Source organism: Lissotriton vulgaris, chromosome 1_2, assembly GCF_964263255.1.
Source record: "Lissotriton vulgaris chromosome 1_2, aLisVul1.2, whole genome shotgun sequence".
Taxonomy (NCBI): domain Eukaryota; kingdom Metazoa; phylum Chordata; class Amphibia; order Caudata; family Salamandridae; genus Lissotriton; species Lissotriton vulgaris.
Genome location: NC_141686.1, coordinates 118924612 through 118938156, shown reverse-complemented (window position 1 = coordinate 118938156; position 13545 = coordinate 118924612). Strand labels below are relative to the sequence as shown.

General features: G+C 48.6%; 1 protein-coding gene across 1 annotated transcript in view; it reads left to right on the top strand.

Annotated features, from left to right (window-relative positions):
- The window catches only part of LOC147734664 (uncharacterized), a 5992067-nt gene that overhangs the window by 5543526 nt on the left and 434996 nt on the right, over positions 1-13545 (top strand). The window contains exon 40 of the mRNA XM_086952471.1: positions 1153-1278. Within this exon, the coding sequence (XP_086808597.1) occupies positions 1153-1278 (126 nt within the window). The remainder of the gene's footprint in view (positions 1-1152; positions 1279-13545) is intronic.

Genomic DNA, 13545 nt, shown 5'->3' with positions numbered 1-13545 from the left:
GGAAACATATCTTTTTTGAAAGATGCAAGTACCAACTCACACAGGCTGCAATGGCAAGCCTGTAGTCAAAGTTTAAGTGCACTCCCATGGGTGGCACAATACATGCTGCAGCCCATAGAAGCCCCCTGGTGTACCTATGCCTACCTTAGTACCATGTACTAGGGATTTACAAGGGTACACCGGTAGCCAATTGTGATGTACCAAGGTACTGACCATGTCAATTTAGGGTAGACAGCACAGTTGCTTGGTTTCTGATAAGCAGGATCCTAGCAGACTATGTCACAAACACACTGACACCAGGCCAAAAAGGAGGGGTAAACATGAAAGCAGATCCTACATCCCTACAATATCTCAAAAATATATGTTGTTAATTTACAGCCGTGAAACCCCCCCAGTCTTACAGGCCAGTGAGCGGCGCAACATGTGTTGGCTACTTTCATTTATTAACAGAGGTGAATTACAGCTGAACTTGATTTCTGACCAAGAAGGAACAGGATGAAACATGATGTTGTAACAAAAAGGCTATATTGGATTTATTACTGGGGAGAATTACTAGAGTATTTGACTGATAAGTAAGGGGATGCATCATAAAATATGACCATGTTATGTCCTAAAAAAAATAACTGAAAAAAACTTTAAACCAAAAATATTAACTAAGACAAAATAAGTAGAAAACAACTAGATTCATGAGTTTTTGTGGAACAAGTTGTACTGAAAGAACAAGTTGTACTGAAGATTGTATTTGCAATCTCCCTCGAAAACCTATCTTCTCATGAATATAATCAATAAATGATGTTATAATTTAACTGCAGACTGTGCCCATCAGGACATCAATAAAAGCGCAAAACTTTGGGAAACAAACGCTAACCATTTGATTCCCAATTTAATCCAGAGGATGAGCTGAACAAACCCTAATCAGAGTGCTACACTTTCCCCTGATAAACAGTGGATTTGAAATATAAAAGTCATTACCAAGAAGGATAGAGCGAGTGGGGCCTGAATCTGAATCCAAAGTGGTCTGCTATTTGTCTTCCTAAAAGTGTGACATCCATAACATACAGAGAAATGGTCAATGTTTAATAATTCAGGGAAGAGTGTGGTAATGGAGAAACACAATTACAACTCAATAGTTTCTTCTTTCTTGTTTTAAAGCCAAAATCTACTGAAAGTTTTGATGATATTGACCTAGTTGATATTGAAGAAGAGATGCTTCAACCTTCGTTTATTACCTCTCCCATCGATGAAGATGTATTCAAGGAAGTGGAGCCCCATGAAAAGGTAAAGATGTGTTGCAGAAATAAAGACAACTTTAGTGGGAAAAATGTTTTAATTGCCCGAATTTCAATGACGATTTAACATTTTGGCCATAAGAATTTATTGGATAATGTTTGTAGCAAAATACATCTCTGTATTGGTTTCTCATGAAAAGGTTCAGCAAAATGTACAATCCTATTCTGTGTGCTAAAAGAGATTTATAAGTACTTTGGGGCATATCAACAAGGACCGGCACGCAGCGAGTGGCGATCTCCATTCGGGTGACGGTCTGCCAGAACCGGGAGCCCCATATATCCCCCCCTCTCCCCCTCTTCAGGGCATACACACCAGCCCCCGCTGCCTGATGACCATTCTACGTGCTGATAGCATAGACCGATCAACCTTGTCCGCTGCGCTCCTGCAACCCCCCCAATGCCTGCCCTCCCCTTCTATTACCTGGTTGATTTTAATTTTGGAGGAGGTACCTCCCCTTCCATCGTTAGTAGCCTAGTTTCAGTCGGCAGTTCGAAGTCCGACTCAGTTACACAAACATAATACTGCACACATCTATTCAAGGGTACCACACTACCAGCAGGGGTAATAACCTCCTGCATCTTGACTTACTCACCATGTGAGTGACCAGGCCTACCTTAGACTGACATATAATGATAGGATAGTTTCACGCAATACACAGGAGACACGGTATAGATCCCTCCCTTTCTCACGCTTGCTGCACACGGCAAACTGGAGTTAGTTTACTGTTGTTGAGCCATGATCGCTGATACTGAGCATTGTTTATCTTTATGCTAATAGACCTGTGATTTGTTATATGTCCCGCAAGGGATTGTGTTCGGACTTGCAAAAAAACTCTAATAAAAAGATTTAAACAAAAAAATCAGCAAGGACCGGCGATAATTATGGCTCAGCGCGCCTAGCGCAAGGATAATTGTCGCCAGCTTACGCTGATTTTTATCGCTGAGGTAGCATGCTATCAGCAACACTTATCCCAACAGCGATAAAAATCAAGGCGCAAGCTGATAAATGTGCGGTTATCGCTGGAAATCCATTTGGCGAATGCTTGCTGATAGGGCAGGGCAGACTTAGCCATCAAATCCGCCTTCCATAGGATATCATGGCTAAGTCAGATAAAAAACAGGCATAAGGAAAGTAGCGATAACCAAGGTTAGTGCTACTTTTCTTATCACTCTGCAGGTTAGCGTGAGGCTAGATAATAGGAGAAATGTCGGTTAGCAACATTTCTCCCATTATTTTGGGGTGGAACGCCGATTTTGCATCTCATTAGAGATGCAAAGCTGGGCATTAAGGGAAAGGGCGCTGAGGCAAGGATTAACTCAATAGCGTGACCTTGCTCATAGTGCGATACAATTATCGCCGCTTTCCGGCTGAAAACGGCCGCTAAAGCGGCGATAATTGTCTTGATGATTTGCCCCTTTGTTCCTGATTAGAGGTGGGTGAGCCAAACAATTAATGGGGAGAGCCGAGCCAGAGGACAGCCAAGGGTCAGGCTTGGATCTTAAAGCCTGCTCATGAGCTGACCCCTAAAATGTTTACTATGTAAATTATAGACCAAATATCACTGAAAATATGATGAAGTCTCTTAACAATTAAAAAAAATGTGTATTTATTTAGCGTGTAAAAGCTTTGACATTAATACATCACATGATAGCATTGCACTGAGAAATCTGTTAGTAAAATTGATATTTTTCTTAAACATGAACCATTTAGTGTACTTAGAGGCAAGATAGTTGCCATGTAAACTCTGTACGTGGCCCAGAACATTATAGAGCAACATTTCTTATGTTAAGGTTTGTTTTTACCTCTGTGCACCTTTCTACAGATTTCTATGGAGAAAACTCGACTTGAAGGTATTGGAGTGCGTTACAAAGAAACCCATTACATTACACAAGGTCATCATTAATTGTAGGGATGGAGAGATTAAGTGATTTGCCCAGAATCATAAGATGTTAAGCCAACTTGAATCTGGTTATCTAAGTACAAAGTCTACAGCTTTGGCACGAACGCCACATCCAGGGTAAAGGAAGTGAGGCAGACAGGAGCCGCATGAAAGATAGGACCTTGAGCTGATCCAGAGCCAGACTTCAGCCTTGAGCCTAGTCCGAGCTTTCAATGGCTCACCCACCTCTATTCCTGATTTTACGTTTGACCACCTTTATGTAGTAGTAAAACACAACTGCATTCTGTTGAGATTACTCATTAGATTTCCCATGTACCATTTTGGTGGAGATGCAACCTCCACCAAGACAGCAGATAAAAAGCTGCCATATGTTGGGTTTTCTGTGTAAAGATGAGGTGTTCTTGTCTCAGAATTCTTATTCCATGTGTGCGTTTTTCGGCATATGTACTCATCTATATGCTAGGACAGGCATACACATAAACAACAGCTGCAGTCTTATGTCTGGATGCTAGTGCCTGGCCAGAAAAAATAACAAGAGACATTGTTGTTTGACCTTGCCGGTGGTGTAGAAATGAAGTGAATGAAAAGCAGTTCTAACAGCTGCCCTGAGGCGTCCAGGCGCTAAGACTAACACAGTACCTGCAGAGAAAAGAACAGTGAAGATCTAATTAATTAAAAAGAAAAGTCTTGAGCTGTTTGCGAAAGCTCAGCAGATTAGAGTTAGCTCTAAGATGGAGGGGCAGAGCATTCCAAAGTTTGGGGGCATTATAAGCAAAAGAGCGACCTCCAGCCCTCGCTCTATGAATCCTAGGTACTTGGGCCAAAAAAGCATGTGAGGAGCGGAGAGCTTTATTAGGTTGGTATGGTGATACGAGAGAGTGGCTGATTTCTGGGCCGGAATTCCAGTAGGCTTGGTGGGCGATGCACATCGATTTAAACTTGACTCTCTCCCTGATGGGGAGCCAGTGCAGCGCTCTTAGGCCAGGTTTTATTGGGGTTCTCCGGGGAGTTCCAAGCAATGTGCGGGCTGCACAGTTTTGAATGCGCTGCAGTTTTTGTAGAGTGTATTCCGGCGCCCCCAGGTACAGACCATTGCTGAAGTCAAGGCGAGATTGGATTAGGCCCTGTCCTGCCTGGCCTCAAAGGGAAGGAGTGGGAGAATTTAAAAAAAAAAGAAAAAAAAATTTAGTGTTCGGACTAAATCCCAGGAAAAGAACAGAACGCAAAAAGGTTTGTGTGAAAGTACAATGTGGCACAAAAGCAAGAATGTTTATATAGTAATGTGTGCAAAAGAAAATGATGCCTAATACGTGCACAGCCAGGCCAACACAGGGAAAACTGCAATGGGCCATGCAGAAAATACATGACAGTTTGTTACCCAAGGTAAGTAACTTGATCTTTAGCCTCTGTAAAGAAGGCCTGGGTGGAGTTGACATAGTCGCTCTACACAGAACTTCACAAAGATGTAAAAAAACTCTGCAGCGCTATGCAGAGTTCCGTGAATGGCCGAGTTGCTTTCCGTGCCCATTTGCATGATCTATACAATGTGTAGTGTGTCCTGGCACCGGAAATCACACACGAACTGCACCACTCGGTTGTCATGAGCGCAGACATCTTGGTTTTGCCCTATTTATGGTGTTGGGGCCTACTGTTTGAATCCCTCTTATTCTATCTAATCCTACCCTTCTGAAACATATCTAACATACTTTTCTGATAGATACATCTGCCGTGTGGATTCCTCACCTTGTGAATATCCCCCTTGCGTCAGCAACATTCGGAAATTCTTTTTGTAGCCTCGCGCCGACGTGGATAGGACGTCACAGAGACACGGCTCCGCTCGCGACTCCGCTGACGTCACCGACGCCTATAATAGGCCCACGCCGGCGTGATGACATCAGTTCCCTTTTTTCCGTGTTGTCGACGCTAACGGTTATCGGGAATCTCTGTAGCCAACTGGTACTTTGTTGCCATTTTGTTGCAAATTTCTGCTTCTCTGTATCCTGTCTCTTTGACGATGTCATCCAAGAAGTCCGGCGTCAAGCCCTGCAGGGAGTGCAGTAAAATGATGTCTATTACCGACCCCCATGAAGACTGCATCTGGTGCTTGAGTTCCGACCATGATGTGGAAGATTGTTCTTCATGTCGGAAGATGAACCTGAAGGCCCTGAGGGAGAGAGAAGTCAAACTCCTGGTTGCGAAGGTGAAAGCTGGGAAGGAGAAATCGTCGAGGTCTCGTTCTCGAAGGGCGAGGTCGAAGTCCAGGGCGAGGTCGAGATCTGGTTCTCGAGAGAGGTCGTCTTCGAAGTCGGCATCGGATCATGTTTCAAAGTCGAAGAAAAAACATAAGAAGAGGAGACATGAGTCCCGACGTCGGTCTGGTAAGGAGTCAGGCTCGAGGTCGAGGTCGAGGTCACCGAAGAAGGTAAGTTCGAAGGGGGTTACTCTCGAAGTCTCTGAGCCTGAAGGTGAGGCCTCACCTTCGGAGTCGCATGGGCGGTCTCCCACTCCGGCTCCGGTTCCTTCTCCGGCTCCGAATCCGTCTCCGGCGCCGTCCCCGGCCCGTGAAGAGGAAGAGGCTCGGGAGGATGTGGATTCTGCGCCTGTTGAAGAGCCGAATCCGATCCCTCTTCAGGACCGGCCTGATGGTTTTCAACCGCCCTTTCCTGCTCCAGGCCAGGACCCTTCAGCGTTTCTTAATGCTATGTATGGCGTCTTCTCAAGGGCGTGGTACCCCTCTGGTGCACCTTCGGGTCCCATGGGTCCTTTGGCTTTCAGCCTGGGAGTTCCTCACTCCTATCCTCCTGCTCCATTCATGCCTTACATGCCGGCTCCGACTCTGCATTGGCAATTTCCGGCTCCGCCGAAGTCGTCGACGCCGATTCCGGCATCGCCCGCTCCAGATCGTCCTCGAGGGCATTCCTCTGTGCCGTTGGATTCGATACCGGCGTCGGCCCCGAATCCGACGGAGCCGCAGGTGGATCCGTCTGCGAGGCGTAAGAAGGAGAGGTCCAGAAGGGAAGCTCAACGCCTTTTGGAAGAGCAGAGGTACCTGGATTCACATTCTGATGTTGAGGAAGGTGAATTGGAGGAGAGCTGTTTTGAGGAGTTGGCAGATTCAGGAAGTCTTGATTTCTCTCCAGAGTGGGAGTTGCCCTCAGGCTCTGGTGCTCCTTCTAAGGATATCCAACCTTACCATCTAGTTATGAGGAAGGCTGCTGAACTTCTGCAATTGACTTTGCCTACAGTGGAGTTTAAGTCCAATATCCTCACTGAGGTCTTGCATTCTCCGAATTCTGTGGTTGAGCCATTGCTTCCATTTAATGATGCCTTGACGGATCCTATTATGGAGGTGTGGAAGAAACCATTGTCGGCTCCTGCGGTTTCTAAGAGTGTTGCGAGGAGGTACAGGGCTGCTCCTGAGGACCCGGCTTTTCTGTCTTCTCATCCTTCGCCAGAGAGCCTGGTCATTCAGGCTGCCTGTTCTAAAAAGAGTCTTAGTGCCTTTCCTCAGGTTCCATGTGAAAAGGAGGCAAAGAAACAGGACCAGGTTGCAAAAAAGACCTTTTCATCGGCGAGCATGGCGTTGAAGTCAACTAATGCCACTTGTCTAATGGGAAGATATGTGCATGCCCTGATGGATTCTTTGCATGTCCTGGTTCCAAAAATTCCTGATGCCAACCGGAAGGATTTTGAGGAAGTGATTTCTGATACTCAGGCGGCGGCTCACCAGGTTATTCAAAGTGGTCTGGACACTGCCGACTCTGTGGCTCGTATCATGGGCACTGCTGTCGCCACTAGGAGGTCAGCCTGGTTGAAGTCCTCGGACTTTTCGGCTGATGTTCAGGCGACTTTGCTGGATCTTCCTTTTGATGGTTCTGGTCTCTTTGGGAAGAAGGCGGATGCGGCTCTTGAGAGATTCAAGGATTGCAGAGCTACAGCTAAGTATTTAGGTCTCCAGATCAGAGGCACTTCTTCCAACAGGAGGTTCAGGGGCTTTGGTCGCTCCTTTCGGAATTTCCGGCAAGGCCAACAGCAGCAGCAGCAACAGCAGCAGCAGCAAAATTCTATGTACAGATCGTACAGGGGAAAGCAAAGAGCGCGTCCTCGTGGACCTAGACCTCTTCCTCCTCCACCTCTTCCAACCCCCCTGCCACAGAAAATCAGCCATAGATCCGCTATTCAGGATCATGTGGGTCCGGTTGGGGGTCGGCTTACCCATTTTCTACAGGATTGGGAATCGGTTACATCAGATCTTTGGGTTCTCAATCTTGTAGAAAATGGGTATTCCCTTCCCTTTCGGGAATTCCCTCCTGTTTACCCTCCTTGTCAAGGCTTTCACACCGAGGAACATCTGTCTCTTCTGCAGGAGGAGGTGCAAACTCTTTACGAAAGGGTGCAATAGAGGTGGTCCCAGAGCAGGAAAGGGGTCAGGGATGCTACTCCCGGTATTTCCTGATCCCCAAAAAGGATGGCAGACTTCGTCCAATCCTGGATCTCAGGATCTTGAATCTCTATCTGAAGCAGGAGAAATTCAAGATGCTCACCCTTGTTCAGGTTCTTCAAGCGCTGATGGGAGGAGACTGGATGGTGTCGCTCGACTTGCAGGATGCGTATTTCCACATCCCTATCCTGAAGTCGCACAGGAAGTATATCAGTTTTACGGTGGGATCGCAACACTACCAGTTTACGGTCCTTCCATTTGGTCTTACTACTGCGCCTCGAGTCTTCACCAAGGTGATGGCAGCTCATCTCAGGAGGTCGGGGATACCTGTGTTCCCTTATTTGGACGACTGGCTGATCAAAGCGGAGTCGTCAGAGAACGTGCTTCATCATCTGCAAGTGACAACTCAGTTGTTGTTCAGGTTGAGTTTTTTGATAAATGTACCCAAGTCTCATCTGGTGCCCTCCCAGCGCAACCTGTTCATAGGTGCCGTACTGGACACTACTGTTTGTCGTGCATTCCCTCCTCCTCAAAGGATTCGCGACATTCAGGAAATGATTCCTTTATTTTACAATGGAGCGGTCGTTCCAGTCCTGAAGGTCCTTCGCCTGCTCGGTCTGATGGCTTCTTGCATTCTGTTGGTCAACCATGCACGCTGGCACATGAGAGCACTCCAGTGGTGTCTCCGCAGGCAGTGGTATCAGCACAACGGGGATCTCGGGGAGTCAGTGAAGATCTCCAGAGAAACTGCAGCGGATCTGTCTTGGTGGAGCGTGGAAGGCAACCTGTCGCAAGGAAAGCCTTTCCAACTACCTCCATCGGTGGCCACGGTGATAGCGGATGCATCCACTCCAGGGTGGGATGCTCATCTGGGGGATCTGGAGGTCAAGGGTCTTTGGTCTCCAGAGGAAAGGTTGCTTCACATCAACCTTCTAGAGTTGCGGGCGATACGTTTGGTGCTCAAGGCCTTCCTCCCTTCCCTTCGCGGTCGGTCGATCCAAGTCCTGACGGACAACACGACCGCGATGTGGTACGTCAACAAGCAGGGAGGTGTGGGGTCGCAGTGTCTCTGCAGAGAGGCTCTGCGTCTCTGGTCCTGGGCTCTCACGCGGAATGCGGGACAAAGTCTATGGTTGCTAGAAATTACAAAGTTAGTGTTATCGGACGAATCCGACTAGGTATAGCTGAAACGAAAAAGGATCTGGACCCTTGGATAGTGAGGCTATGCTGGGGCACCGAAATGCCGAGATTACCTAGCCCAGGGGCTGCGGCTGCGGCTGCATAGGTCTGGAAAGACGTCGGGAATGCTTGTTGCAGTCTATGGAGCCTGAAAGAAGAAGTTGCTGGCAGGCGACCAGTGAAGAGATTCGGATGGATCCAAGCCTGGATCGAAGATGGAGGACACCTGTAAGCAGAGGGGACCAAGTCCTGAATCACTAGCCAGTGATCAGATGGGCACCAGGATGGCACCGGATGGAGTCACCTCGACCAGGTGAGTGGGCGTTTGCTCGGCTCTGCAGTCTCACGGACCAGGCGGTGTTGTCGGCAACCAGGATGGAGGTGCGAGCTGTCCCACGAAGGTCTCTGCTGTCGACGTCGCTGGACCCAGGATTGGGGCAACAAGTCTTGGCAAATGAGAAAGTTCCACAGCGGATCAATCCAATCCGTCACGGGCCATTTTCTGAATATGAACCATGGAGCAATTGTGATAGCAGCTTACCAAGGCCTGCACACATGCTCATCATTTTCTACGAAGTCAACAATACTGTTATGCAAATGAAATATTTTCTTCTTGGCTATTGAGGCTACTTACCCAAGGGCCCGTGACGCATGTTTACATCTTTGTCCTGATATCTGAATCTCGATATTGGCATCTGCATTATTTCTTGGCCAGTTGTCTTGTCTACGTTATTTCGTCGCATCAAGATCTACTAACATCTTTGCCCTGACGAAGCTCCCATGGTTGTGGAGCGAAACGCGTTGGCTGTCTGAAAAATTGAAAAAATAAAGGAAAATATTTATCTTTTTGATACAACGTGGTCCTGTTTTACTTTACGCTTGGTGCTGCCTCCACTCTTTCTTCAAAGTCTTGGCAAATGCAAGCCCACGCGGTTGACTTAAAATGGCGTCTGGAGTGGACCAGGAGGGCCCGGGGTGCTCCTCTGTTGGAGGGGAGCAAGGGCCAGTCTGGAGCAACCAGACCAGCGGTGTTGTCGTCGTTGGGCGTCGTCAAGAGGGCCACAAGCCAGCAGGCAAGTAGCCGGACAACGCGGTCAGCAGCAAAGAGCAGAAGGGCCCCACGCAGATCTGGTGGATGCTGGCGGGCTGGACTTCGGTGCTGGACCTGCTCAGGGTCAGGGCTTCTCGAACCCCAAAGCACTCACTTGAGGATCCCTCGGCGGTTGTGCGGGATAAGCGTCGTGCAGTTCTGAAGATGGCCGGTCCCTCGAGGTCTCGTCACACCCACGGATCTCAGCTGAGCTGACGATGTAGGTAGAGGTCAGAGGTACCAGGGAAGCCGGGTCTCGTCGTGCTGGTCGGTCGGATTCCGGAGGAAGGACGTGCAGCAAACCGCAGTGTTCTTAGATGGTGCCTGCGGGTGCAGGGTGACTACTCCTTAGTCACAAGGGAGAAATCTTAGGAAGAAGTCTTGAGTTCCTTTCGTAGAAAGTAGTTTCAGGATTCAAAGATGATCTAACTTGGAAGGGGGCCCGCTCCTATCTTTATACTAGGAAAAGGGGCTGGCACGCGACTAGGTCCTGCCCATGGGTGGGACCAGGAAGGGGGGTGGTTACACCCCTCTCCCATGCCGGACTTCCCCAGCTCAGGGGCTGGTGTGCCCCTGGAACTGGTTCTAGCCGGCAGATGCATAGTGAGCACCGGGGTGCCACTTGCAGTCACCTTCCTCTAAAGCCCTGCCTACCCAGGATACACAAAACCCTGTCTGGGATGGTGCTAGCACCGCCCCTGACAGGAAACCCTTTGTCCAAGCCTCCTTCGCTGGAAGGACTCCCAGCAGCAGGAGGTCAGACTTGTGTCTGTGGTGGCAGCATCCATTTTGTGATGCTGAGGCTTGAGTTAACTTTAACTGGGGTTCACAGTTACATACATGTCGTGTCCCTCTAGAAGGGTGGAATGCTAACCCCGTCGCCAGAATTGGCGAGGGGTTAGTATTCCAATTCGTATGACACCTTACTCGACATGTTTTGATAAAGCGATACCAGAGTTGGCATATAACCGCGAGGATTATAATGCACTTAAGAGTATATGGTATGCGTTATCATGGAACAGCTATTAGGACTTGGTTCCGCAAGCTGCAAACGGGCTCAGCTCATGCCAGAGCACCATCTCACATGATTCAGGATTGTCAAGGCCTGCCATAGGAGTGACTGATAGGTATACATGTGTCCATTTTAGAGCTAGATATAGGTATACTATATCTAAAGCAAAGGGTGATTACACCACTTTGCCCCAGCTGTCGTGCAGCCAGTTGTGTCAGATTTAGATGGCCAGCCAGGGGTGGCATAATACATGCTGCAGCCTCTGGTAGGCCCTGGTTACACCTATGCCCTGAGTTACAGGGTCTGATGAGGTGGCCCAGTACCAATTAGTAAATGCACCTAAGGTACATGGAATCCATTTTACAGAGAGAGCAGTAGGCCTTGGGCCCTGAATAGCAGGGTCCCAGGTCAACTAAGTCAGAAAACCAGCAAAACACCAGGCAAAAAAAAGTTGGGGGCAACCATAGTCAGGTATCCACCCTCCTACATAACCCCCCCCCCCCCCCCCCCCAAACGAAAGGAGATAAGGCTATCCTTGACCAGGTAAGCCTATATTGCCTGAGTGGCCATATGAGGTGGTACCTGCACTGGTATGGTTACCCCCTATATCATGGTCCACTAAGCAACCCCTCACCCTAAGGGTATCTGAGGGTCTCCACCACAGGGAATCACTACCTGTGGTGTGTTTTGGCAAAGTAAAAGGCTGGTGTGGGAATGGAGTACTGAAGTGAGACTCCACTACTGTTGGGTTCAACTTCCTCCAATCCCTATCCACCATATGTGCCTTTCTTTCCAGTACTGAGTTGCTATGAGCTCTCAGGGTCAACCTCTGGCTACCTAAAGCTGGAGGCTGAGTCCCTCTGTTTGGCTTACTGGAGGGACAGGTCAGGTTTGGGGTTTTTAGGCCCCATGTTTGGCTGTGCCCAACAGTGTCCATCTGTGGGAGTTCCCTAACTAAGTTTAAGGGGGATCCCTCAGGAGTTTGTTTTATTTTCACTTGGCTAGGACTACTAGCTTCAGTGATCCTAATCTGCTGATTGGGAAGTTCTTTTGGACAGGGGGCCCTTTGGGGTCCACCACTGGCCTCCCTTACCTTTACAGCCCTGGGCTGATTGAGGCAGGGTAGAGAGGTGCAGGCTACCTGCTCCAGACTGGGTCCCACCTGGGAAGGGTCCACTGCCATCAGGGGCTCTGTCAGGCTAGGCCTGACTACATCTGGGGCAGTTCCTTCACCAGGGGTAGAGTCAGTTCCCTGAGGAGGCTGGCTCTCACCTAGTGTCTGGGAGGGGGAAGACTTTTCTTCCTCCTCAATGCTCTCTGTCTGAGTGGAGTGATCCATTGTTTCAGGCTTCACAACCTCACTATCTGTTTGAGTAGAGGCTGAGACCATTACAGCCTTCCCAACCTTTTCAGGAAGGCACTCAGTTTGTGTTTGGGCTGTGACTGTCACAGCCCTCCTATCCTGTTCTGGAAAGTCTGTCTGAGCCTGGGCAGTGGCTACCACTGCTCCTCCAACCTTTTCAGGGAGGAATGGTGCTTGGACTGGGGCTGTAGCTATTACTGCCCCACTAACCTTTCTGGGCAGGCCTATCATCCTGGAGTGGGGTTCTTGCTCCACCTCAGCCCATGCTGAGAGTTCCAGGTCATTCCCCAGTAATCAATCTACAGGTAGGTTGTCTGTCACTGCCACTCTCATGGGCCCTGTGACATTACCCCAGCTGAGCTCGACTACTGCCATGGGATGCCTTCTTTTCACTCCATGAACGTCTGTCACCTGATAAATGAAACCAGGGGTCAGTTGAGCAGAGGGGACCAGATGGTCAATCACCATGGTGATGCTGGCCCCTGTGTCTCTGTATGCTTCAACTTTCTGACCATTGGTAAGGGGCTCTTGTCTATACTTCCCCAAAATGTGGGAACGAGTAGTGAAGTTGGCAAACCCCATGCCAGTCTCACAGACAAGAGTTGTGTTAGGGGACCTGGCTAGGCCATGGTCCACCTGGTTTCCCAAGGTAATGCCCACCACATTCTTGGGGGCACTCCCACCACCTGGGGGATTACCACTAGTGGTAACAGAAGGTCTGGGAGTAGTACCTGGGGGTATATTCTCCTTATTGTTGTTGGCCTTGGGGCAACTGCTGTCACTTTTATAATGGCCTACCTGTTTGCAGGTATGACAATAAGGTTTCTTTTGGGTGTTGGGAGAAGTCTGGAACCCACCCTTTTGAGAGGATTTTTGGGGCCCTGTGGTTTGATCAGAAGATGTATTCCCACCCTTCTCTTGAGGCTTGGTTGATTCCTTCTTTTGGTCGCCACCCTGGTTCTTAGGCCTGACCCTGGTTCTGACCCATTTGTCTGCCCTCTTACCCAATTCTTGTGGAGAGGTCAGATCAGAGTCTACCAGGTGCTGGTGTAATAGCTGGTTCTGACCATTACTTAAGATTTGCTCTCTCATAATTAGATTGTACAATCCTTTGAAATCAGTAACCTTACTTCCCAGTAGCCAGCCTTCAAAAGCCTTAGTGGCACAATCAACAAAGTCAGTCCAATCCTGAGACTGAGTTTTCTGGGTGTCTCTGAACATCAACCTATACTGTTCAGTTGTTAAGCCAAACCCATCAACCAGTGTATTC